The sequence below is a fragment of the Amblyraja radiata genome, chromosome 17, assembly GCF_010909765.2.
Source record: "Amblyraja radiata isolate CabotCenter1 chromosome 17, sAmbRad1.1.pri, whole genome shotgun sequence".
In the NCBI taxonomy this organism is placed as follows: Eukaryota; Metazoa; Chordata; class Chondrichthyes; order Rajiformes; family Rajidae; genus Amblyraja; species Amblyraja radiata.
In genome coordinates this window covers 35,346,335-35,374,022 of record NC_045972.1, presented here as the reverse complement: position 1 = coordinate 35,374,022, position 27,688 = coordinate 35,346,335, and the positions used below count along the sequence as shown (strand labels likewise).

Genomic DNA, 27,688 nt, shown 5'->3' with positions numbered 1-27,688 from the left:
GTGTTTTCTTTTTGCAGCAGATATTGATTGAATGATCATTTTTAGGCTTGGCACTAAGATCTTCAAAAAATGATCCCATCGTATCATGTAGATTATAAAGTGTAATTCCTAATAATGCCCTCTAATAGTAGGGGATATCCTCTCTACTGCACTGAAGTGTAGGTTACTTAATCATCTAGCTGTATAACTCTGTAATCTATTTTATAATCTACCAGCTTTGCCTCATTGGCCAGACTGTGTATGAACCCTGGCTTATTTTTGGTTATCTGAAACAAATTCCACCTTTGATAGTGCCTTTGTTACATAAGAGTCTAAAATGTGCAATGCAGGTTATTAGGTTACTTCCACTCTGTAGTGGGGGCTCAAAGTCATCTCAAGCCATTTACCCTAGACATATCCTTAATTTATTGATCCAAATAGAAAACTCTTACCTGCAACTGTGTTTTTTTCCCTCTCTCTATGGTGCTAAATTTCGCCTGCTTTGGCTTGTAGCTTGAATGACCAAGGTTGAAATTTGTAATGTGGATTATAATTCTCTTCAGTAAAATGATTTGGGTTGTTTCCTATCTTTTGACTGATAGTTATGCCATAACTTTGGATGCCTTGCCAGGCCTTACACTTGGTGAGGAGTATTGATTTCTGTATTGCTTAATTGATAGGTTAATTGTTCACCAGCCTCTTGCATTTCCTGTATTTTTTTAATATAGGGTAATACAGTATATAGATAATACAGTATCTATGAATATGTTTTCATTAATTCAGCAACTCAAACTGATCTTACAATCTTCTTTTCTCCATAGGTGATTGAAGTTTATGACTTGAGTAAAGTTAAATTGAAATACTGGTGAGTGGTTTTACTATATTGCATTAGTATGTGTCAAGACAAACAGTCATGTTGGGGTCAGTAGCTTGTACAGGGTAGCTGAGTGTACAGGATAGTCTAACGTTTGATTGTCTTCCGGTGGCAAAACAATTGAGAACTTTGAATTTTGCCTGGAGAATGACAAACAGCAGATGCTAAAATCTTGAACAAAATACAAACTACTAAAAGAACTCAGTTGGTCAACCAAAATCTGATGCAGAGTCGCGACCTGAAATGCAAACCATCCCTTATTGATCCGCTGAGTTCTTCCAACAGTTCGGTTTTTGCTAAGGGGAGTCTGGTTGTGAATTGAATTTCTTACATTACCTACTGTGGGTCTGATTGATGTGAAGTTCCCAGGGCTTTGAAAAGGTGTGATTGGTTAACTCGGCTATTGCAGTCTGAATGAAGCTTCTGAGCACCTTATATTTCCATTGATTTTTTTTTTAGTTCACTGATGAAATGCAAGAAAATAATACAATCATGTTTTACTCTCTTTAATCTTTATTGGGAGACACATGTATGGCAGGAAATGGGGATCTAAGTTTTAAATTTTGACTTGGGTGGAACCTGATGGATGAAGAGGGAGATTCGCAGCTTAGTTGGCAATCTTAACTAACCATGTGTTGGAGTGCTTTTCCAGAATTCAGAATCACCTGTATTTCATGATCACATTTCGCAATTCAGAAATTTTCACCAGAAATCAAATCCTACTTGCCATACCTATACTGTGGTCCTTGTATGGTTCTTTTTTCCCTGTTTCTATCCCCTTTGGAAGGCACTGTAGTCTTCAGAATTAAATTAGATTTATATCTGAATTTAGCAGAATAGGACTTGAACCTGTGCTTTCTGGTCTGTGGAACTAATTTGGCCCATGCCCTGTAGCTTTCTAAACTGGAGGAATAGCTTTTTGAAAAAAAATATATATGATGGGCATGTGACAAGTTAGAGGGATATTTCCTCTTAAAAGAAAATGCATTACAGAATTGTCTCAAAGGGTGCAGAACAAACCAACTTTAAAATTAATCTGAGAGATAATTTATTGTCCTTGATACAATATTAATAAGTGAATATTGGGACATTGTAATGCTTATATTCATTAGTGCGAATATTTATCAAGGATTTTTTTGCACTTCTATGAACTAGGTTTGCCATATCTGAGCTGAGTCAAGGTGGGCAGCCAGTTGATTTTATTGTGAACCTTACTAAATAGCGCCCTGAAGTGGCCACCAAGAGTTAAGCAAATCCAGAAATATTTTGGCTCCAATCTCTCTTATCATACATATCAATGTGGCTGAACAGAGCTCTATGCATTATGTGATTGAATGGTTTGCATTCCTGAAAAGTCACAAAATTGCAATAGCAATTTTATCAGCCTTCTGGAATACTGACCTGACTTAAAATAGTCATCACCATAAGCAATACATTTTCTTGACAATTTTATTAGCAATTGTTAAAGTTTCTCAAAAGAACAATCCAAAATAAATCGCAATTTTCTACCTAGATCTTTACACAGTATTTACATAATGCTGCAACAGACCAAGTATTTCAATACAAGACCAATGAAGATTGAGGAAAAGGGTTGTAAAATGGAAACCAAACATTTAATAATCTGTGGGTTATCAATTAATTTGCAGGCCCACAGTTAGGAGGACTGTGGTCTGTCATTTCAAATATTCGAGTAGAATGAGTCGCTCATAGTGTATTCAACGAAAAGATTGGGAGGGGAAACAGTTTCTAATATAAAACATAGAAAAGAACAAGACATCACTCATAGTTTGATAGAAAAACAAGAAGCCCAATTATCTTTTTCAAACTATTAATAAACAAGCCAGTAAGCCTACAGATGCACCACATATATGGAACAAACATGAAAAATACATGTCTGCTCCAACTCTCAGTTCTTTTCAATTGGGGCTGAAGACTTTTCTGTTTGACGCTGCTTTTAATTAATTTAAATAATTATTCATTTCTTACTGCACTGTAACTTTTATTCTTGTATTTTATATTTGTCTTGTTCTATTTTAGCTTGTTTTTATTTTCTATTTTTTTAATTGCTTTTGATTGCTTTTTAATGCCTTGTGTAAAGCACATTGTTGCTGAAATGTGCTATATAAATAAACTTGCTTGCTTGCTTGCTTACAGATACAAATAATTGGCATTTGGTCTGAAATGCACATGATCACTCGTTATGCTTTAAATATTGAGGAGAGAACTTTTGGATGCTAATGAGTCAGCATTAACTGAACAGCTTTACATCTTAGGAGATTCACTATAACAGCATCACCTAGCAATGATTCAAACTTAGTGGTTCTTCTCATATATTGTCAACCATTAAGTTCATAACACATAAAGAACCTTAAATGATTATTATCTAATCTCTATCAAAGCTTTCTGCCTATCTTGGTATAATTGATCTATGTCTTCCGGGTTAGGGGAGGGCAAGTTGTTGAAATTGCTGTAATTAACATGATAAGTCAATGTAATGCCCCAAACAAAAACGGCATATAACAGCAAATACAGTAAAATTCTGATAATCTAACATCCAATTATTTGGACATCCTGATAGTCTGGCATGTGGCACACTCATGAGTCGGGAATGTGAGCCAGGGGTCCAGGATTGTGGGTTGTGCAGCAAGAAACGTACATCCAGAGTCTGAACAGTGTTTTAGGTGTGCATCGGGAACAAAGGAACATGCAGTCAGATCCATGGTGCAGTGTGCTGATAAATTTCCTGCTCTCTTTAAACTCGCTGGATTCACTGAAGAATCCACTGCATCACTGTGTAACAAGCAATGAAAGGCAAAATAGAGGTGTTTGTGGGTATTAATAGGGGTAACGTGCAATTGTCCATAACATTTGTTTGTCTAGCACTACCAATGTCCCAAAAGTGCAGGAGTTTTATTGAAGGACATATTGAAGGATGAGTACCGTCCGGTGGCCCTTGCCTCGGTAGTCATGAAATGCTTTGAGAGGCTGGTGAAGAAACACATCTGCGCCTTCCTCCCTCGGAACATGGACCCGTTGCAGTTCGCATACCGTCCGAACAGATCCACGGACGATGCGGTCTCCCAGGTCTTGCACACCGCTCTCTCCCATCTGGACAACCAGAAGGGGGGCTACGTGAGGATGCTGTTCATAGACTACAGTTCAGCCTTCAACACGATAGTCCCCACCAGACTGGCCGGGAAGCTAATGGAATTGGGGCTCAACACCTCCCTGTGTGCCTGGGTCCTGGACTTTCTCACCGCCAGGCCCCAGGTAGTCAAGATGGGAGGGAATACATCGAAGTCCCTCACCCTGAGCACAGGATCGCTCCAGGGTTGCGTCCTCAGCCCCCTATTGTACTCCCTGTACACACATGACTGTGTGGCTAGGTTCAGCTCCAACTCAATAATTAAGTTTGCTGATGACACTGTGGTGGTGGGCCTGATCTCCGACAACGACGAGAAGGCCTACTGGGAGGAGGTGGCTGGTCTAGCACTCTGGTGCCAGGATAACAGCCTCCTCTTCAACATCAAAAAAACGAAGGAGCTGATCATGGACTTTAGGAGGGCACATCATCCGAGGACATACACTCCATTGAGGATAAATGGGGATCCTGTGGATAGGGTGAACTGTTTTAAATATCTGGGAGTCCACATCTCCGAGGATATGACATGGGCATCACACGCCTCAGCACTCATGAGTAAGGCAAGGCAGCGCCTTTACCACCTCAGGCAATTGAGGAAATTCAGAGTGTCTCCGAGGATCCTCCAGTGCTTCTACGCAGCGGCGGTGGAAAGCATCTTGTCCGGGAACATTACCATCTGGTTTGGGAATTGCTCTGCCAAGGACAAGAAGGCTCTGCAGAGAGTAGTGCGTTCGGCCGAACGCAGTATGGGAACTTCACTTGCCCCCCCTGCAGGAACTATACATCAGGAGGTGCAACTCCAGAGCCAACAATATCATGAGAGACCCCTTCCACCCCTGCAACGGACTGTTCCAGCTGCTACGGTCAGGCAAACGCCTCTGTTGCCATGCGGTGAAAATGGAGAGGTTGAGAAGGAGTTTCTTCCCAGAGGCCATTCGGACTGTAAACGCCTATCTCACCAGGGACTAACTCTACTGAACGTTTTTCCTTCCATTATTTATTATGTAAAAGAATATGTGTGTTATGATTGTGTCTATAGTTTGTTTGGTTGTTTGTCTTTTGCACAAAAGTCCGCGAGCATTGCCATTTTCATTTCACTGCACATCTCGTATGTGTATGTGACAAAAAAACTTGACTTGACTTGACTTGCACCCTTGAAGGTAAATGATTAAACTCCTCTGGGATGCTGCCCATCTTCACAGATAACACAAGATTTTGAGTGTTCAGATCATTGGGGGTGATAGAAAAAGGGGTGATGCAGTTCAATATTCCACATCCCTCTGAGGGATATTTTATTTTACCCATACCCATTTTACACATAACTGGAAACTGATTTTTCTTTTTGTTACATGTAAAAACACATGGCAGAGTTTATTATCAACCCAGTATCTGATCAGATTTTCTGATCATACCACTCCACTGATGAGACACTACTGCTTAATGTGCATTCATTCTTGGTTGGGATGTAAGTGCATTTCGGCTCTGGCACAAGCTGCATAACCTTGCCATGATTTCCATTCTTCTCTGGGACCGTTTTCTCAAGCTGTACCAACTTTTCACCTGGATATCTGATTGAGTGCTGAGCTAAGCCTTGGACATTCTAAACAAAGATTCCCCATTGCAAACTGTGTAACCTTTTAGATTAGATTAGATTAGATTCGTTTTATTGTCATTCAGACCTTTCGGTCTGAACAAAATTTTGTTTCCCTGCAGTCATACATATAATTTTTAAAAATGGCAAAAACACACAATCAACACAAATTTAACATCCACCACAGTGAGTTCACCAAACACCTCCTCACTGTGGTGGAAGGCAAAATCTTAAAGTCTCTGTCTCTGTCTCTTCCCCCTTTGTTCTCCCTCTGCGCCGAGGCAACCTAGGAACACGGGCAGGTCTTCAATCACTCACAGCAATTATTCCCTTCAATTATATCATCTGTATCTCAACTTCATCTACTTGCCTTGGTTCTGCGATCTTTACTATCCTTGTGCAGCAAAAACATAGGCTCCACTTGGCTTATCTTAAGAATAGAAGAAAAAGGACCAGGAGGAGGCCATTTGCTCTTTAGAGCCTGCTCTGTCATTTATTAAGGTCACAACTGATTGTCCACCTCAAGAGTATTTTGTTGGACTAGCCCCTATACTTTGATTCCCTTAACATCCAGATTTGTATCATTCTATGTTGAATAAACTCAGTGATCAAGCCTATGTAATCTTCCAAAGGATTGCAACTCGCTTCCACTCTGTCTAATACGCTAGTCTTTATTTTGAAACGGAATGCCACAGAAAACATTCTCCTTGCATCCAGCCCGCTGAGTCCCTTAAGAAAATTAAATTGGCTTGATCTTCTGTTATTCTGTTGAACTCCAGATCTACCTGATAACTCCTCAGAAGGCAAAATCACCATCCCTGGAACATGCCAGGTGAATCTTTCTTCCACTCGCTCAATGGCAAGTACATTCCTTATTAGGAAGGTTTGATTAGGATATGAAGTTCTTGGCAGGGAGAGGTAACAGGAATCCAGCAATATAGAATATGTAAAAGATAACTAAAAAATTGAATTGGGAGGGAACAAAAGGGCCTTGAAATATCCTGGACAAATAAGCTTGTCGAAATCCTAAGATATTCTACAAACATCTCAGGAGCAAGTAGGTAACTGCAAATAACAGGTCCTAATAGGGACTAAAGAGGTATGTATGTGGAGCCAGGTGTTTTGGGTGAGGTCCTAATGGGCCTGTCCCACTTAGTGGACTGCAGGATACTATGGGGTCACCACATGTTTGTGGGTGGTTGCTGGGGAGTCGCCTTCATGGTCGTGAGGAGTTCCCGCATTCTGGGAACTAGTCGTGACCTCGTTATGGTCGCCGCAAATTTTTCAACATGGTGAAAAGTTAGCGGCTATCCAGAATGAAGCCACCATGGAGAGTAGCAAGAATTCTCGTGCCGTAGGTGCAGTGGTAGTGGGTTGCCAGGAGGTCGAAGGTTGTCGTAGATTCTCGTAGGTTGTAACCGGTGCTGACCGGTGAATTTCAATGGCTCATTGTGGAAATAAAAACGCAGTCGTTTTCAGAACCAAGGATAACCGACCGGTAATGTTAATGTCTGCCGAACTTCACAGCCGTATATCTCCGGCTTCTTAAAAGTTGTCTCCACTCCTTCTCCCCTCTATTTCTTTCTTCCCCTCCCACCCCCCCCCCCTTTAAAAGGACTTCCGTGTCCCTTCCCGCACACTGCTTCACCGTCCTAATTATAGCGCCAATCTTCCTGTTCATCGCAGTGTGTGTCTGTATCACATTGGCTTTGCACCGTGTGAATTTCACTCAGACAGTGCTCACCCCGCTTGCCCTGTCACCCGCACGCACGCACACGCACACACGAAGGAAGCGGTGTCTGTATGTGCGTGCATGTCGGCAGCCGGCTGAAAAATCGCCTAAGTGGGATAGGTTCATAACTGCATATTTCTGGATTCATCAAGAAGTTATGTGGAAGATCGCGCGTTCAGGGAGGATACAGGGATATATAGTCCAGTCCAGTATTAAGGAGGAGGTGATAAATTTCATGGGATTCCGAAGTGTCCATATATCCACGGTCTCTGAGATCGAGCCCAGGGTTGCTAAGGGAAGCAAGGGAGGAGATAGAGAGGATGCTGACAGAGGGTTTTTTTTGCATCTTTACTAGCCACAGGTGAGGTCACAGAAGACTGCAGGATAGCTAATGTTGCTCTTTTATTTAAGAGCAGCACACAACTACAAGTTAGTGAGCTCTGCGTCAGTGCTAGCGAAATTATTGGAAACAATCCTAAAAGCCTGGATGTACGTATATTTGGAAAGAAAGGGGCTGATCAGGGATAGTCAGCTTGACTTTGTGCAGGAGAAATGCTACCTCTCAAATTTGATTTGAGCTTTTTGAGGAGGTCACTGAGAAGATTAATGAAAGCAGGGCAGCAGATATTGTCCAAACAGATTTTAGTAAGACATTTGACTAGGACCCATATGGTACTCTGGTTCACTAGGTTAGAACATATGGGATTTAAGGTCAGCTGGCTAAATGGATCTAAAATGGGCTTGGTAATAGGAGGCAGAGGGTAACGATAGAATGTTTTTTCTGATCGGGATCAGTACTGGGATCCTTGGTGGTATCATATGTTAAAACTTGGATGTGAATGTAGGTGGTATGATTAAAATATGGATGATATGAGTGTTGTTAATAGCAAGGAAGGTTGTGTAAGGCTACAGTAGGATATAGGTCAGGTGGAAAGTTGAGTGGAGCATTCTCTGATGGAATTTAATCCTGACGGGTGTGTGAGGTGATGCATTTGGGAAGTCAACTAGCAATTGGACATAAACAATAAATGATAGGGCACTAAGAAATGTTGATGAGAAGGACCTTATTCATTCTTCAATAAAAGTGGTAACACGGGTAGATAGGGTGATGAAAGTGGCATATGGCATGCTTGACTTCATGGGGCAGGAGGGGGTAGAGAGGGAGGGCGGGGCGGCAGGGAGGGAGGGGCAGCAGAGAGGGAGGGGGAGGGGGGGTGGAGGGGGTAGAGAGGGAGGGAGAGGTTTGAGCCACTTTGCTGTCCATCCAATAGCCCATTCTTGATCCATATCGATATATACTGTTTGTTTCTTCTGTAACAATTCCAATTCTCATTACCAGCCTCCAATTCTTTACCCTCTTTAATTCTGAGGCACAGAGTAACTTGAAAATAACCCCTAATAGGAGCCTCCATCCATGCTACAGATTTGCAGTGGTAAAATATAAAGCTCTAACTTATTAAATTCCAGATATCACCTGTACTTCATGGTTAATTTTCGTACATTCGACCCCTTTTATTTAGAAGAAATGAAACCTAACATCCATGCACTGGCATTTTGCCAGTGAGTTAGGAAAATAAATCAAATCACTCTACAAGCTAATTCATTAGTTTAAGGCCAGCGTCATCTTTGGTGGTTGGAGAGGTATGTGTAGGGTGGGGAGTGGATGAGTGAGAATCAGAGGAATATAACCTGTTATACCTTATTGATTAAGTCTCTATATTCTGTACTAAATATTTCTAATTTACATTTCTAATCTGGTTATTTTTCAGTGGTGTGCACTTCAATTCTCAGGCTATAGCTCCAACCATAGAACAGATTGACCAGTCATTTGGAGCAACTCATCCTGGAGGTAAGGGATCGGCATAAAATGTCTGATCAAATGAACAGTAAGGCTGCTTCCATGGTCGTTGAGCTGATAATGTAACACTTGATTACTTTAGAATGAAAGGAGAGCTCTCAAAACTGGCCTGCACTGTACCAAGATTATAGCTGGCCATTGTTTCTGATTTTAATATGACTGCACATTATCCCTGCAACTTGTGTTTCTTGGGAAATCGGACAAAGCAGTAGCCAATGCTTCATGTGTACCTGCTAAAAGTTTACAGGGTAAGTATTTACATGGAACATAATACAGTACAGCACAGGAATAGGTCCTCCGACCTACGTGGACTGTGTCAACCATGAAACCAAATTAAATGATTCCCATCTGCTTGGACATGGATCTACATCCCCTTGCATTTCCAGCTTGTCCGCATGCCTGTGCAAGTGCCTCTTAAACATTGCTATACTATGGGCTTCCATTTCCTCCAGGGCAAACATTCCAGGCATCTACAACTCACTGTTTAAAAAAAAGAACATTCTATGCGCCTACCACTCAGTGTTTTAAACAAAATCTTTTGTAAATCTCCTTAAAATTCAATTTGCCCTGGCTAATACTTTCTAACACAGGCAATTATACTAGTGAACCACTTCTGCACCATCTCAATTCTTCAGCCTGTAATGTGGTGATCAGAAATGCACGCAATATTCCAAATGTGGCCTAACCAAAGTTTTTGATAGGAGCCACATAACTTCCTGAATTTGATACTCTTACCTGAATGATGAAGACACGCATATAATACAGCTTTACCACCTTATCTACTCGTGTATCCAAAACTGACCTGTATTGCGCCACTGCTCATATTTCGAACTGATCTATAGCTTGCTGTATCTCTTGACAACTTTCCACCACAATTCTGCCAAATTTTGCATTGGCGAGTGGGCAGATGCATGGCAGATGCCGTATAATGTGGACAAATGTGAGGTTATCACTTATGTGGCCAGAACAGGAAGGCAGATTATTATTTGAATGGTGTCAGATTAGGAAAAGGGGAGATGCAACAAGACCTGGGTTTGCTTGAAAAGCAGTCACTGAAAGTAAGCATGCAAGTACAGCAGGCAGTGAAGAAAGCTAATGGCATGTTGGCCTTCATTGTGGGAGGATTTGTGTTTAGGAGCAAGTAGGTCCTGCTGCAGTTGTATAGGGCCCTGGTGACACCACACCTGGAGTATTGTGCGCAATTTTGGTCTTTTAATTTGAGGAAGGACATTATTGCTAAAGAGTGAGTGCAGCGTAAGTTCACCAGGTTAATTCCCTGGATGGCAGTACTGACATATGATGAAAGAATGGGTCGACTGTGCTTGTATTCACTGGAATTTAGAAGGATGAGAGGGATTCTTAGAGAAACATATAACATTCTTAAAGGATTGGACAGGTTAGATGCAGGAAAAATGGTCCCGATGTTGGGGTAGTCCAGAACCAGGGGTCACAGTTTACGAATAAGGGGTAGGTCATTTAGGACTGAGATGAGGAAAAACCTTTTCACCCAGAGAGTTGTGAACCTGTGGAATTCTCTGCCACAGAAGGCAGTGGAGGCCAATTCAAAGGTTTCAAAGGTCTTTTATTGTCTCGTACCAATTAAGGTACAGTGATATGTGAAATACCATATGGGGGAAAAAAGCAACAAGACACACAACTACATAGAAGTTAACATAAACATCCACCACAGTGGATTCCCCATATTCCTCACTGTGATGGAAGGCAAAAAAGTCCAATCTTCCTCTTTGTTCTCCTGCAGTCAGGGCAGTCGAACCATCCGTCGGGGCGATCGAAGCTCCCGCGTCAGGGCGATCGAAACTCCCGCGTCGGGGCGGTCAAAGCTTCTGCGGTTGGAGTTTCCGAAGTCGGTCTCTGTGAGCTCCGTGATGTTAAGCCCGTAAGCACCCATGGTTGGAGCTCCGAGGTTGATCCCTGGCAAAAAGGGGTAGGTCGTTTAGGACTGAGATGAGGAAAAAAAATTCAACCACAGAGTTGTGGATCTGTGGAATTCTCTGCCACAGAAGACAGTGGAGGCCAATTCACTGGATGTTTCCAAGAGAGAGTTAGATTTAGCTCTTGGGCCTAAAGGGACACGGGGTAAAAGCAGGAATGGAACTGTTTTTAGATGATCAGCCATGATCATATTGAAATGCGGTGCTGGCTTCAAGGGCCGAATGGCCTACTCTTGCACCTATTTTTCTATGTTTCTAGTTCACTGTCCGATAATTTGCTGGATTATTGGATTAGAATAATGTATGATAGTTATATTTTTAATTTTATTTCCTCTTCCCCATTTTCCTCATGTTGTAGTGTACAATGCAGCTGAACACCTTTTTCATCTCAACTTCCGAGGGCTTTCTTTCTCCTTTCAACTGGACTCCTGGAAAGAAGCTCCTAAATTTGAGGTGAGGAGATGGGTTCTTCGACGGAGAATTCTAGCCCTGCGTTTGCTTGGACTGCAATGGACAACTTTGAACTCGTGTCATCTGCTTATTGGAGGGTAGAATTATGAGGTGATCTCTTTTGGGACATGCAAGATTCTGCGAGGAATGTGCTGGATAAACACTGAGGATGTTTCCTCGAGACAAAGTGTAGAGTTGAGAGTAGTTAAGAGACGTTTTGGGGAGAGTGCTCAGATTGGAAGTGATTTAGTTTGACCTGAAACCAGGGTTTTAAGGCTGAAAGTAAACTGCAAAGGCGTTAGATGAGAGTTAGCTTTGGTAGATTGGAAACTAAGTTAAAAATACATGATAATGAAGAAGCAATGTATGACATTTAAAGCACTAATATACTGTTCACAGCAAATAAATGTCCCTTTAAGGTACTAAACCCTGCAGGAAAACTGATTCAGCTGTAACTAATGTGAAATTAAAGATAGTATTATATCAAAAGAAGGAGCATATAATCATGTCTAAGTAGTTTTGACATTGAAAGCATTTCAATGTTCAGCAAAGATGGATCAGGGAGCTACAGGAAAGGAAAAGTAGAATGTAAGAGTAATTATGAGGAAAATAAAAATAGACTGAAAAAGCTCCTGTGGAAAAAGAAAACTATTAGCAAAAGTTAATGTGGGTCACAGAAAGACTGAGGGCAATAAACAAATATGTTGTATGTCTTAACCAGATTAGACATGGGAACCCAGAAATAATGGAGAAGACCTGGTCGAGAGTGAATTGAGGTAGTGAATTGAACTTAAAGCTAATATATCCCCAAGATCAGATGAGGGAGCAGTGAGTGCAGGTCGAGATGCGTCGAGGGAGCAGTGAGTATAGGTGTAGGTAGAGTTTAGAGAGCAGCAGTAAATGGAGGCCCTACAGTTTGGATGTGCAAAAGTGTAGATTGGAAGTAAAGTGTGAGAAAGGGTAGAGTGTAATGAGGAGGTGTGAATATTTGCTGATTTTTTTTTTCTCTACACTATTTGAGCTTGCTGATGACTATAGACAGTTTGAACAATTTGTGTTTCCACAGCCGAAATTTGCTCATGGCCTGGCCTCCTTGCAGATTCCTCATGGTGCAACTGTGAAACGCATGTACATTTACACTGCAAACAGTCTACAGGACACAAAGTAAGCAAACTGCCAAATATAGAAGTGTCCATGCATTTTTTTTCTCTCAATTGGTTCCCTTATCTGACAAATTGTATCTTTTATTCCTGATTCTCTTATCCATCAAAATGCAGATTGGGAAGAAGTATGTTAGAAATTAATTTAGAAATTGTCAAATGTCTTTAGCCTAATAATTTAGTCACATAGCCCTGTTATTATTCAGCATTATGTGTAATATTAGGTTATTTCTAGAGTGGACCACAATTATGACCTCTTTGGGATTAAATTGTATTTGTAGAAATCCGACTGACCAACATGGTTGTGAATCACAGTTATGCCAACAAAATAATTGACTGCCTTGGATGTGCAGTCGCTGTGGGACATTTTACAGGGAGATCCCTATGTAGGTCCTAACCATTCCCTAAGAACCAGACCCTGAATGGTTCCCTGCAATGTCATTTACTGACTGGTCCCTACCTGACCCACAGAGATCATCCAATTAAGGGCAACTCCAACACCAGCCCTCCCAAATCGGGATGCTAATTCACAACTCCTCTTATTCCCCAAACCCTGATCATACATCTTGCCCCGAACACCAGGGACCTCTATGAGTTGCTGTGCTGGACCAAAGTGTTTGCTGCACCATTTGCAAGTGAACTGAAAGTGGTTGTCAACCAGGAGCAATTTGCATTTTTAAGATAAATACCTGAAACTATATAGACAATTACACAATCCACGTTGCTTTTGAAACCTGGTTTGTATTTGCTGGCTGGGTGCTCCTTTAATAGGCAGTCTTTGCACTGTGTTTTATGACAGACCCACAGCTGCAAGATAGCAATTAAAGGCAAGTGTTAGTAGATTCGACTTGCTTGGATTGTACACTAATGAATCTTCTCTTGTATAATATTACTTGCTAATTAAGGGCATGCTGCACAATGCAGAATGTTCACTATAGACAGTAGTATTTGTTGAAACCTGTTCCCCTGACAATAGTAGTCTACAAAAAGCAAAATACTGCAACTATGCAGCAGAGTCACTGACCATTTGAAAATGATTATTTTTTTATTAATGAGATTTCTTGAAATGCCTGAATAGTAAGCATATCAATCTGGCTATTATAGAGCTCCCATGATGCCACTGAGTTGTTTCTATGGTAACGTGTATGCAGAGACTGTAGAAGTATTGAGAGATCCAGTGGGACCCCATGGCCTTCAGTTGCGACTTCTAACAGCAGGTAAAACAAAACCTTTGCTCTCTTTGGGAGTAGATGAAGGAAGAAGAAATCATTTGCGTGAAGCCTGCAAATAATACCAGAAATGTTCTGTTTCGAATATATAGATGTATGTTAAAATTGGGGAATGAAAATCTGTATCATTGCAATGCAGAATAGAATAGCACAGGATGCTAGATTGGGTGCAGTTGTGGCGGTGACTGAGGTTATCTGTATTACTTGAAACAAATCATGATATTAGACTTTAGAGATACACTGTCGAAACAGGCCCTTCGGCCCACCGATCCCGCACCGACCAGCGATAACCCCATACACTTGCACTATCCTACACACTAGGGACAATTTACAATTAACAGAAGCCAATTCACTTACAAAACCTGTACGACTTTGGAATGTGGGAAGGAATTAGAGCACTCGGAGAAAACCCACGACAGACAGCACCCTGGTCTCTGGCACTGTAAGGCAGCAACTCTACTGCTGCACCACTGTGCCACTCCATATTATCTTATATGACTACAATTTACCTGGTAAATATATATAGAGAATGTTTTCATACTGCAGGCTGCGTTAGGGTTAAGTTGCAAGTTTGTACGCTGCAGGATAATTGCGGCTCTTGTCTTTTTTATTTTCAGTGTTGGGGATGGGTCTCACATGACTTTGGAATCGGCTTGCTTCAGGTGCTACCTTTCAATCAAAAGTTTGATTTGAAACCCAGTGTCAAACTTGAGGGTTTAATATTGATTGGTTTTAGTGAAGTGTTAAAGATACGTTGTATTATCAGAGCTGTCATCCTTTGAAGATTTCCATCCACCTGCTCTGGTGATTGATTTTCAAGGTCCAGTCATGCTATTCCAAGAGCAAGATATTCTACCGTGCCTGCTTTATCACCTTAAAGACAACTGATGTGATTTTAAAAGTAAAAAAGATGAGAGGATCATAGTTGCTGTTTGTGGCATTGTACTTGCAAATGCATTACAGTGCTTCATTCAGTTCCTGAATTTTTATTTTTATATATATATGTGTAAGATAAGATTTGAACTTTTTTGCGCTTTCCATCACAGAGAGGAATCTTCTTCTTGCATATGGCGTGCACAGCCTAAAGTTGTAGGACAACTTGTTCTATTTGATCTTATTTGATTGTGCACAAGAGTTTGAGGTTGATTGCATTCAAAGAAACCGGGCGGACCACGTGAAGGTTGCAACCTCCCACCCCACAGAGAGGAATGTGGAGGAGTCACTGTGGTGGATGTTTATGTTAAAATGTATTTTGTGTGTTCTGTTGCTTTTTAATTGTATGACTGAGTTGGCAAATGAAATTCCTCGTATGTTGTAAAACATACATGGCTAATAAAGTATTATTGTGATTGTGATTGTTATAAGTTTCTTCTACTATTGTTAAATGTTCTACTGTTTACACGTCTGACATTTCCGTTAGCTTCAAAGTGATCCCACCGCCAATCACATCTTCCCATCCCTTTCCACTTTCTGTAGAGACCATTCCCTCCACAACTCATTGGTTCACTCACCTCCTCCCGCCCAAACCACCCCCTCCCCTGGTACTAGCCCCTACAACAGCAAGTGTAACACCTGTCCCTTTATCACCTTCCTCACATCCATCCAAGGACCCTGGCAGCCTTTCCATGTGAGGTAGTGGTTCACCTGCACCTCCTCTAACCTCACCTACTGTATTTGGTGGTCTTGATGTGGCCTCTTTTACATCGGTGAGACAAGGCGTAGACTAGGTGACCAATTTGATGAACATGTATGCTCAGTCCACCTAGGCCAACTAGATCTCCCAATTGCCACCCATTTTAACTTCATTTTCCATTCCTATATCCACCATCTGTTCTGGGCATTCTCCATTGCCAGTGTGAGGCCACATGCAAACTGGAGGTACTGCACCACATATTCTGCTTGAGTAACTTCCAACCCAACGGTATTAATATTGAATTCTCTAATTTTACATATCAACTCGCCTACAACTCCCCTTCTCCCCCCCACCTCCCCCCTTTTTTTCCCCTCACTGCCCTGTGCTCCACTCAGGTGTGCACCCATTTCTCCCTCTATCCCACCCCCCTTTCCCTTCTTATCTATAACCTTTCCTCCAGCATCACAATTTACTCCTCTTCGCATCAGCCTTTTGTCTTTTAATCCCTGGCCTTTGTTCTCCGATCTGCCTATGAAACCCCCCTTTGCCTGTATCCATCTATCATTTGCCAGGCCTTATCCTGCCTCCACTTCATTTTTCAGCTTTCTTTCCTCCACTACAATTATCCTGAAGAAGGTTCTCGACCCAAAACATTGCCTGTCCTTGTCTTCAAAAGATGCTGCCTGGCTCGCTGACTCTCAGATGTCCTAGTGGCCAGAGGACCTAGAGTGACCGAGGAACTGAAGGAAATTCACATTAAGCAGAAAATAGTGTTGGTTAGACTGATGGGACCGAAGGCTGATAAATGCCCAGGGCATGATGGTCTGCATCCCAAGGTACTTAAGGAAGTGGCTCTAGAAATCGTGGACGCATTGGTGATCATTTTCCAGCGTTCTATAGATTCGGGATCAGTTCCTGTAGTTTGGAGGGTAGCTAATGTTATCCCACTTTTTAAGAAAGGAGGGAGAGAGAAAACGGGGAATTATGGATCAGTTAGCCTGACATCGGTGGTGGGGAAGATGCTGGAGTCGAATATAAAAGTTGAAATAGCGGCACATTTGGATGGCAGTAATAGGATTGGTCTGAGTCAGCATGGATTTACGAAGGGGAAATCATGCTTGACTAATCTTCTGGAATTTTTTGGCGATGCAACTAGGAAAATGGACAAGGGAGAGGCAGTGGATGTAGTGTACCTGGACTTTCAGAAAGCCTCTGATAAGGTCCCAAATAGGAGAATAGTGGGTAAAATTAGAGCACATGGTATTGGCAGACAGGAAACAAAGAATAGGGATTAACGCATCCCTTTCAGAATGGCAGGCAGTGACTAGTGGGGTACTACAAGGCTCGGTGCTGGGACCATAGCTATTTACAATATACATTAATGATTTAGATGAAGGGATTAAAAGTAACATTAGCAAATTTGCAGATGACACAAAACTGGGTGGCAGTGTGAACTATGAGAATGCAGGGTGACTTGGACAGGTTGGGTGAGTGGGCAGATGCATGGCAGATGCAGTTTAATGTGGATAAATGTACGGTTATCCACTTTGGTGGCAAAAACAGAAAGGCAGGTTATTATCTGAATTGTGTCAAGTTGGGCAAAGGGGAAGTACAACGGGATCTTGGGGTACTTATTCATCAGTCACTGAAAGTAAGCATGCAGGTACAGCAGGCAGTGAATAAAGCTAATGGCATGTTGTCTTTCATAACATGAGCAGTTGAGTATAGGAGCAAAGAGGTCCTGCAGTTGTACAGGGCCCTGGTGAGACCACACCTGTAGTATTGTGTGTAATTTTGGTGGTAAATGGTTTTAAATCCAAGAACATGATTTTAAACACCGGTGTCCCCCAGGGTTGTGTTTTATCACCGATTTTATTTTCCATCTACACAAACAACATAACAAACAATAACAGTGACATTTCCCTTTTTAAGTATGCAGACGATATGGCTCTGGTGGCCCACATCAAGGATCACACTTCTCTGGCTGCCTACTATCAGCAGGTCAACACCCTGATGCTGTGGATCAAAGAGAGCTCTCTGGAGCTTAACATCTCCAAGACCAAGAAGCTGTGTTGTGGGGCGAGGCGAACATCTTCCCCCCCAACCTCTCTTTGAACCTCTGAGGCTGAATGGGCAGACAGTTGAGCAGGTAGAGGCCTTTAGATACCTGGGCACAGAGATTGACACCCGCCTGTCCTTCTCCCAGCACACAGACTCTGTGTACAAGAAGGCACAGCAATGCCTGTTCCTGCTGAGGAAACTCAGGAGCTTTGATGTCAGACAGGACATTTTAACAGCTGTCTATAAATCACTTATAGAATCTGTACTCACCTTTAACATCACATCCTGGTTCACCCTCACCTCTGTCAAAGACAAATCAAAGCTTTCCCGGATCATCAATCAAGCAAGCAAAATAACTGGCAAAACTCAAAATCAATTATCAGTACTCCGCACCCAGGCAGTTAAAAGGAAAGCCAACCTCATTACACAGGATCCCACCCACCCCCTGCACAAGTCCTTCCAACTTCTGCCATCAGGCCGCCGATATAAAGTCCCCCTATCCAAGAAAAACATCCACAAAAACTCATTCATACCCATTGCCATAAACAGCTTAAATAAAAAATGAACAAGGGACAAATTAACCCTGACGCACTGTTACTTTACACGTATCCACAACTTTTATCTTGTCTATTTTTATAGTTTCTAATCTTTATACTTGCTTTTAAGATCTATACACACTGTGTGTGCTCGCAGAAATCTGTGTTGTATGACTGCTTATCAGTACATTGTCCTGGTTGTATGTTGAGCCACGTCAAAGAAGATTTTCTGTCACGACAGACAATAAAGTTTTCTGAATCTGAATCTGAATCTCCAAATTTGAGGAAGGACATTTTTGCTATTGAGGGAGTGCAGCATTGGTTCACGAGGTTAATTCCCGGGATGGTGGGACTGCCATATTTTGAGCGACGGGGCTTGTATACACTGGAATTTAGAAGGATGAGAGGGAATCTTATTGAAACATATAAGATTATTAAGGGATTAGACACGCTAGAGGCAGGAAAATTGTTCCCAATGATGAAGGAGTTCAGAACCAGGGGCCACATTTTAAGAATAAGGGGTAGGCCATTTAGAACGGAGATGAGGAAAAATGTTTTCACCCAGAGAGTTATGAATCTGTGGAATCCTCTGCCTCAAGCCCCTGTGCCACTGTACAAAATAATTCACGAGTTCTCCCGAGTTTTCCCTTGATTCGAACTCGGAGAATGTCCGTAGCGGGTCCGTAGGAGTTCGTGGATGTTTCGTACTGGCTTGTAATGCTAACGGTAGGTATAAAAAGTAACAATTTTTTTCATCACATGTATTTTTTTACTCGTGGACATTTTTTTGCAGGGATGAAAAAACGTCTCGAGTTACCGGATGACCTGAGTACCTACCGTTAGCATTACGAGCCGCTAAGAGACATCCACAAACTCCTACGGACCCGTTATGGACATTTTCCGAGTTCGAATCGGGGAAAACTCAGGAGAACTCGTGAATTACCTTGTACAGTGGGACGGGCTTCAGAAGGCAGTGGAGGCCAATTCTCTGGATGCTTTCAAGAGAGAGTTAGATAGAGCTCTTAAAGATAGCAGAGTCAAGGGATATGGGGAGAAGGCAGGAACGGGGTACTGATTGTGGATGATTAGCCATGATCACAGTGAATGGCGGCACTGGCTCGAATGGCCAAATGTCCTACTCCTGCACCTATTGTCCATTGTCTACTCTTTTTTGTAAACCAGCATCTGCATTTCCTTGTGTTTCCATCTAGATACATTGCCTATGTATATGTGATTAGTTACAGTCAACCTATAGCGGGGAGACAAGTTTCTATAATTTTTGTAATAACTCACAAATCCATTTGAATTGAAGTTGTCATTTTGAATTTCTTCTGAAATGAAGTCTCGGGTTCCCCTGCTGGTTGAGGTGAGTAATTGTGTCGAGTGAGGATATATAATCACATCATATAAACCAATAATGTTTATTGTCCGGTGGTACACAAAATTGCTGGGGAAACTCAGCGGGTGCAGCAGCATCTATGGAGCGAAGGAAATAGGCGACGTTTCGGGCCGAAACCCTTCTTCAGACTCTGTGCTGAGTTTGCTAACCTTTGTAATGGTTGGCAGTGCATATGCAAAAAATAATATGCACCCCTGCCTTAGGAAATATAAAAGCATTTCTCTCTTGCAGTCTTTCTCTCTGGCTGGTCCAGATGTGAATCCAAATGCATGACTTTGGCGGGTTTTGGCAAGGCTGTGACAGCTCCTGTGTTTTTTGGGAAGAAAGTGCAGGTGCTTTAGAAAAATGAAGTGAGGGAACCCTTTCTCATGGTTGGGGCTGTACCTAAATATGAATAACTGCATTCAGAAAAAATAAGTAGAGAAATTTAAGAGGGGAAAAAAATACAAAGTATTTATACAGGTGGAAATACCAAGTTAAGTTATAGTGCAATGGTAATATATTTATTGTACCCATATGAAGAATGTTTATTGATAATGGTTGTAATATCTTGTGGTGTCATGCTGAACTCCCTGAACTACGATATTCTTGGTTCAAATGCTGAATCGGCTTTCCTCAGATGGGATGACAGTGAAGCACTTTGTCATTGGTTCCTATGTCCTTAAATGACTGAGTTCTGAACAATTGGTGTCTAATATCTATGAATGCTCTGGAAATGCATAAGGAAAGTTAAGGCTAGAAATTGTTTTGTGTGCTAACTGTTAATGTACTTCATGGACTGTAAAGGGATTTAGAATGTCCTAAGGTCATGGAAAATGCCAAATGTATATTTCCACATGTCTTCTTTTCCCAATGTTTCGGCTGCAGTGTTTTCTCTCTTTAATACAATGCCCTGCAGATTATTCCAAATGTTTATTGTTTTGATGCATTCTTCCAGATCTACCTAAATACTTAATGGCGTGCACTTGTCAGTAGTTGCTTTGCAGAGTTGGCATGAGTATATCTATTTATAAACTACCATCACATTTTGTGTGCTTCATTGAAACCTTTTAACTAGCTATTCTAAGGTTGGAGAACCAGTTTTGCTCTTGAGGGAAATAAATTAATTAGTGTACAGTAAATATGGAGTGCAGATAAACCCAAATTATCGTTGAAAGATTATACCAACAGAAAAAATATGTTTATTTTCTGTAAAATGAGAAACAACGTGATTGATAGTGCAGGATAACGATTCCTCAAAAGCTTCTATGAACTTGTACCATGCCTGTTTTAGTATACCTGTATGCATATTCAGCTTTACACTATGTTTCTGAGTTAGACCACTATGACCTATTTTGAAAGGAGGACAAATCTCCTTGCAGAGGGTCCCCAGAGTCCCATGTCACGTCATTTTCATGGCTGTGTTGGCATGGTTACTAACTAATGGTTACTGAGCGAGAAACCACAAAGTGCAGAGTGTATCAGCTTCCAAGCATGTTTGGTAGCCATCTCTACTGGGTTCCTTCTGGAATCACATATAGTGCTGGGTGTTCAATGGCATATATCTCTTGAGATAGTGTCATTAGAAAAGGTGGGTAAAGATTCATTAATTTCACTAAAGTAGAAATGGAGTGTTATCTGTGCTTGGGATTCCCATTCCCAGTTCTATTTACTGCTCTATTTTCTGAGATTAAATTGAATGGCATATTCATTTCCGTCACATTGCAAGCGTGCAACAATGCCGTTAATGTAGGCATCCACTAAAACCTCAGACAATCCTACTCCCCATTTTGGGACCCCTGGGGGAGTCCCAGCTCCAGCCCCTGCCGGGTGCCCAGGTAAGCTGCTGCCGCTGCTGAACCTTCTCATTTCTGGAGCAATGAGAAACGACCGTAAAGTAGAAGGTTATTCGGTTTCATTCTGAAAAATGTACATGTTCAATTAGATTACACCGAAACAACCAGTATTACACAATCTGATTTCTACACCATTTATCTTTGTCCCAGCAATATAGCATTCACAAAATGTACTGTCCTGCATGACAAAGCCTTCTTCCTTAAAGTTCTCACCAGATCCTTTCCATTCTCTTTAAATTTCACCATGCTGGAACGATCATGAGTCGGAGCACTGAACATTAGCCCAGACCTGTTCACGCAACAATTCCGTGATGTATTCTCTTCCTGATTTTTGTCAAAACAAACCAAACCTGATCTTGTAATTGTCATTTTCCCTTTTTATGGTGTTATCTGTCCCATCAAAATAATAGCCATCTCCAAAGGTCTTTCTGTAGTTCAAGGATGTATAAAACTTTGGCATTTCACATTTAGAATTCCATATGCACAAATTAGGATGCATGTTATTTGATTAAATATTTGAACTACCACAATCAATCCAGACAAAATGTAAAAGGGATGGATATGATTTCCTAAAATTATCTTTACTAGCCCATTTCTTAAAGGGAGCATTATAGAGATATAATTTGATTTTTCATTTTGTGGGATCTAAGCGAGATTGGCAAGACCAGCATTCGCATCTAGGCAACTGTAGACTATTCCATTACACTCTTGACCTGTATATGATGGAATGACTGTGAATGTTAGGAGGTGAACAGTTTGCAGCTGGCTCTAGCCAGCACTTGTAGCTACAGTTTTTGTGTGGCTCATTGAATTGGGTTTTTGGTCACTGGTGCCTCCCAGGGTGTTGATGGTCAACACATCTGTGGATCGGCTCTCCTTGTTTAGACATCAGCCCTCACATACATGTGAGAAGGGTTTTGCTAGATCAACAGGAATTGAAACAAATTCATAGCGTCCAAATTCAGTGCCTAGGTTGATGATGGATGGTCTGTCTGTTTTTTGGCCTGATGCTAAAACAGTGGTTGCAGAATCTGATCTATAAGCTATTGGTAAAGAATCCAGGAATTATATGTGAAAAGAAAAGTAGAATTTACTTCGAACCATGCACTGTTACCTTCTCCAGTTCCCCTTCATCCAGTTTCATCGACCTGCCCTTCCTGTTTTCATCCATCTACCACTCACAAATTTCACCTACTGTATCTCCTCCCCTACCTGGTTCCACCTGCCCTTCACTTCTTCTCTAATGATTCCCATTGTCACCTTCCTTACTTACCAAATTGGGCTTGGGTAAACTCCACTTACCAGCCGTGGAGGGTGATATTCAGGAACATAAAGACTACCTGTCTGATAACCATTTCTCCTGTCTTCATGTTCATGCTTCCCTGGCATCTTCTGCCCCTTTTTCTTCTCTTTGGCTGCTTCCACCTATTACCTCCACTCCTCCACCACCTGGATCCATCTGCCCATCATCCTTCTCCCCTCCTTGGTCTGCCCATCACCTAATGGCCCCAGTCTCACCCCTTCCCCTCCCCTGTTTACGCTAGCTATCGTCTTTCTCCATTCCCAGTCCTGATGATGATGATGGATGGGATTTATATAGCGCCTTTCTAATACTCAAGGCGCTTTACATCGCATTATTCATTCACTCCTCCGTCACACTTGGTGGTGGTGAGCTACTTCTGTAGCCACAGCTGCCCTGGGGCAGACTGACGGAAGCGTGGCTGCCAATCTGTGCCTACGGCCCCTCCGACCACCACCAATCACTCACACACATTCACACACAGGCAAAGGTGGGTGAAGTGTCTTGCCCGAGGACACAACGACAGTATGCACTCCAAGCGGGATTCGAACCGGCTACCTTCCGGTTGCCAGCCGAACACTTAGCCCATTGTGCCATCTGTCGTGATGCAAGGTCTTTGACCCGAAACGTTGACAATTGTTCCCCACCTGTGGGGAAGAAATTGTGGGCTGCTCCACACATGCTGCTCGACTTCCTAAGTTCCTCCAGTAGTTTGTTTATTGCTTGAATACATTGTGATGTGTTCCTTTTCTCCAACATGCTGACTTTGAGCTGATTCTAAGGAGCCTCTCTCCTGATTGCAGGTTGTGGCCCTGGAGTATTGGCTGACACAAAAATGCACCCATTTGAACGCTGTGTCTATTTTGGGGATTCCTGCCAGGATGTGCTGAGTGCTTTAGGATCTCCACACAAAGTCTTCTACAAGTCAGAGGACAAGGTAAGTGTAACTTCTTTTCACATCATAGACCCATACAGCATGGAAGCAGGCCCTTCAGTTTAACCTGTCCATGAAAACTTTGTTGGTATGGCCCATCTCCCTCTCAACTTACTTTGTAATTGTATCTGCTTCTCTAATTTCCTCTGGTAGTTTGTTCCAGATGTGGACTAACTTCCCATTGAAAAATAACCCCGGAGGTCCCTCTTAAATCCCTCCTCTTACTAAGCATACACTCTAGTTTTAGCATCTATCCTTGGAAAAAGACTGTTAGCGTTCACTTTATCCATGCCCCTTGTGATTGTGCATAGTTCAATCAGGTCATCCCTCAGTCTACCACCCTCCTGGGCATCAGTTTGTCAAAGAATGAATTGTAACCTGACGGAAGTGTATTTGCGAGGAAGCAAACATACTTGTTGCTAATCTCTGATTATTAAATCTGGCACAATTTCTGTTTAAACAGTTTATGCGTGGTTCATGTTGTCTAATTCCCATCTCCCGTTTAATATCAGTGACTCTCCAGTCATGATTGCACCTCTCCATTCTGTATAGGTTTACTTCATGTTATGAAGATCCTATTGTGAACTCTGACAGTCACAGTGACGCGTGTCTTTATTGATTAAAATTTCTGGGTGTGAACATTTGCCCAAACTGCTGGATGTCTTGTATTAAAATGTTAAATTTTCTAGCCTCTATATATTCATTTTGTGCTATTGATTATCCATTTGCTTCTTTCTACAGATGAAGATTCACTCTCCTTCACCTCACAAGCAGGTCCCCTCCAAGTGCAATGACTACTTTTTCAACTACTTTACTCTAGGAGTGGTGCGTACCTACAATTTCACTTATTGCTGATAGGTTGGTGTTACACTATTCGACAAATTTATTTATCTCTCTCTTTGATAGGATGTCTTGTTTGATGCCACAACACATCAGGTGAAGAAATTCGTGCTTCATACCAACTACCCAGGTCATTACAACTTCAACATGTGAGTGTTAACCACAGCAGTAAATGTTACATTTAATAAGAGTTAGAATCAGTGACTGATACAGCACAAACTATGATGTCTCTTGTTCCCTGTAATTGGTGGTTGTAATGTTACTGAATTGATGTTTTGGTATGCTCCATTGTAATGTGAAATTTCAAGTATGTTGGAAAATGGTCTGAATGTACTTGAAATCTCTTAAGGTGCTCTTATTGTGTTGGTTTTGCATTTAAATCCTTACTCTCAATTTATCATGGCCTCGTCCCCTCTCATCACAGTGAAGTTTACTGTCTGTCAATTAATTTCTGCACTGCTGATCACTCCTTGCCGTTTTTCATTTTAAATCTAAATATGATATTCTGATCTCTTTCCTACCAATTTCCTAACAATAACATGAAGTAAACCTATACAGAATGGAGAGGTGCAATCATGACCGGAGAGTCACTGATATTAAACGGGAGATGAGAATTAGACAACATGAACCACGCATAAACTGTTTAACCAGAAATTGTGCCAGAATTAATAATCAGAATTAATAATCTAGGGAATAAGATATTTTGTTCATCTTATTCCCTAAAACTTGTCATAACAAAGTAGAAACATCTCAATTAAATTTTCCTGAATATACTCAGGAAATTCCTCTCTTTTCAGTTCTTGCACGTCTGTGTAATTTCCTGTCTGTTCTTCCATCATCTCCCTACTATCTAAAAGCCTCGACGCATAACACTCAGGAAAATTTGCTGCCAATAGCCCAGTGGATAAATACATTCTGTGAATAGGCATCATGCACATTAGAAATGTGCCCTCCCCATGTCAGAGTCAAAGACAGAGTCAAAGCCCCCGGCGGGCGATGTTAAATGTCCCGCAGCCATTTAAAGTACATGAGAACCATCAAGCCATACAAGAATATACCACGTGGTGCAAGAGAAAAATACCCAGATATAGAGTTAGAGCTTTACAGTTACAAAGTGCAGACTTTAAAAAGTACGAGCCATAATGAGGTATTCTAATCTCTTTAAGTTTCTGACAGGACCGTTCAATAACTGATTATAGCAGGGAAGATTCTGTTCCTGAATCTGGTCGTACAAGCTTCTATATCTAATGCCTGGTGGGAGAGAGGAGGAGGGAATGACCAAGGTGTAAATGATTATCTTGGTTTCTTTCCCAAGGCAGCATTAAATGCAGAAGGAGTTGGTGGGGTGGGAGAGGGGGGGGGGATGCTTTTTACAGAGCATCGGTATATGGCTGCAATGACTATGGCAAACTGGGCGGGAGTTAAATTGCATCCTCTTGTATAACTAGTGTGAGTAGGTGTAGGATGGGAACAAATTTTGAGGGAAGATAAATTAGAGAGGCACAACTTCAAATTGAAAGGACTTTTGAGGTTATAGTCGGCCCTGTATCGTGGTCAGTGCTGCTCACCGAGTTGTTGAAGTTGTTGCACATGCTGCCCCCAAGTGGACAGAATCCACACTTCAATTCAAAAGCATCTCTTCAGCCACTGGGAGGAGGTAGTTGAGGGGGTCCTTGGAGAACATTTCCCTGTAACAGATAGAAGAGTGATCCTTCCGTAGGTAACGCAGTCAGATTTGTCTTTCCTGAATATGGTCAATTTCAGCAAACTAATGGCCTTTGGCACACCTTCCCACTCCCAGATATTGACAATGATGTAGATGATTGAACATTGACTAATTAATAAAAGGCAACTTGGGGCTTGCATTTCTAAAAGTTCGAAATGGATCAGCAAAGAAATTCCCCCTAGTGACAGGAAAAGGTGCAAGTTTCAGATGGGTAAAATAACTTGTGGATTTTAATTGATTGGCGATTTACTTTCTTTCAAAACTTGTATCTGACATTCCATATGGAATAACAACTTTGATTCTTTGCATATAATGTGTTTCCGTGGGAGCTCTTGTTGTACTGTTCTGTTGGTATTTAGTCCATGAATCAGTTAAAGAGAGAGAGTACAAAAACAGGGCCTGTCTGCCCATGTAGTATTGAAACAACTTTTTATTTTCCTTGCATTCTCATTAATTCCCCTCATTCTACTGCTTACTGTGGCCAATTAACCTACCAACCAGCACAATTTTGGGATATGAGGGAATACTGAGGCATCCAAAGGAAACACGTGGCCACATAGATAGCACCCAAGGAGAAGATTTAACATGAATCCCTGCTTCTTTGAAATAGTGGCTCTACCAGGTGCACCATTCTGCACTCCTATTAATCTCGTTCAAATTTGTCATGTACCTGAACTATGGTCATATGTGGTGAGGTACAGTGCTATGCAAAATGTTGCTTGCAGCAGAATCACAGGCACATAAAATGAGACAAACACACGAAGCAAGTTATACATAAATTTCACACAAAATTCTAACGGAAAGGTGACTGCAAAAAACAAACCAGACATTAGTGCAAAAACATAGAAAAGTAGTGCAGGAGGTGGGCTGCAGTGTTCTGTTGTCAAGGTAACATTAGGGTTGTGTAGGTTGATTCATGAACTGATAGTTGTAGGAAGGTGTCAGTGAGGAGAGGGCATGATGACCCGGTGGGGATCGCTCAAGATAGATGCCACCTTCTTGAGGCAGCATCTCTTGCTTCCAATGGAAGGGAGGGGAGGGCTATGCTCGTCTGCAGCCTCTTGCGTTCCTGGGCGTTGGAATTGCCATACCAGGCCATGATGCAACCAGATGGGTTAAGGGCCTGTCCCACTTGCATGCGATTGCATGCGTTTGGCGCGACCAAACGTGGTCGCTTGAGGCGTACGGGCACCGAATGGCAGTGCGGGGCCGATCGCACGTAGAAGCGCGGAGTTGTGCGGGGCTGGTCCCGAGATCGCGCGGGTCCCGAGATCGTCCGAAAATCTGACAGTTCCCGAAATTTTTACGCGCCAACGTATGCAACTTTTTATTGCATACGTTGTGGCGTTGTGTGATGACATCACCGCCCGTGCCGTGCGACGCCCAAATTCAGTTGGCCCGCCTCCTGCCCAGCTGATTGATAAGTATGACGCAAATTACGTCACGCGCGAACTTAG

At 41.9% G+C, this 27,688-nt stretch overlaps 1 protein-coding gene across 4 annotated transcripts in view; it reads left to right on the top strand.

Annotated features, from left to right (window-relative positions):
- Positions 1–27,688, top strand: part of phaf1 (phagosome assembly factor 1) — a 74,536-nt gene that overhangs the window by 29,879 nt on the left and 16,969 nt on the right. For all 4 annotated transcript variants that reach the window (XM_033036137.1, XM_033036135.1, XM_033036136.1 and 1 more), the window contains exons 4-11: positions 801–844; positions 9,088–9,167; positions 11,487–11,581; positions 12,645–12,742; positions 13,843–13,955; positions 23,535–23,668; positions 24,407–24,490; positions 24,572–24,654. In XM_033036137.1, the coding sequence (XP_032892028.1) occupies positions 801–844; positions 9,088–9,167; positions 11,487–11,581; positions 12,645–12,742; positions 13,843–13,955; positions 23,535–23,668; positions 24,407–24,490; positions 24,572–24,654 (731 nt within the window). The remainder of the gene's footprint in view (positions 1–800; positions 845–9,087; positions 9,168–11,486; positions 11,582–12,644; positions 12,743–13,842; positions 13,956–23,534; positions 23,669–24,406; positions 24,491–24,571; positions 24,655–27,688) is intronic.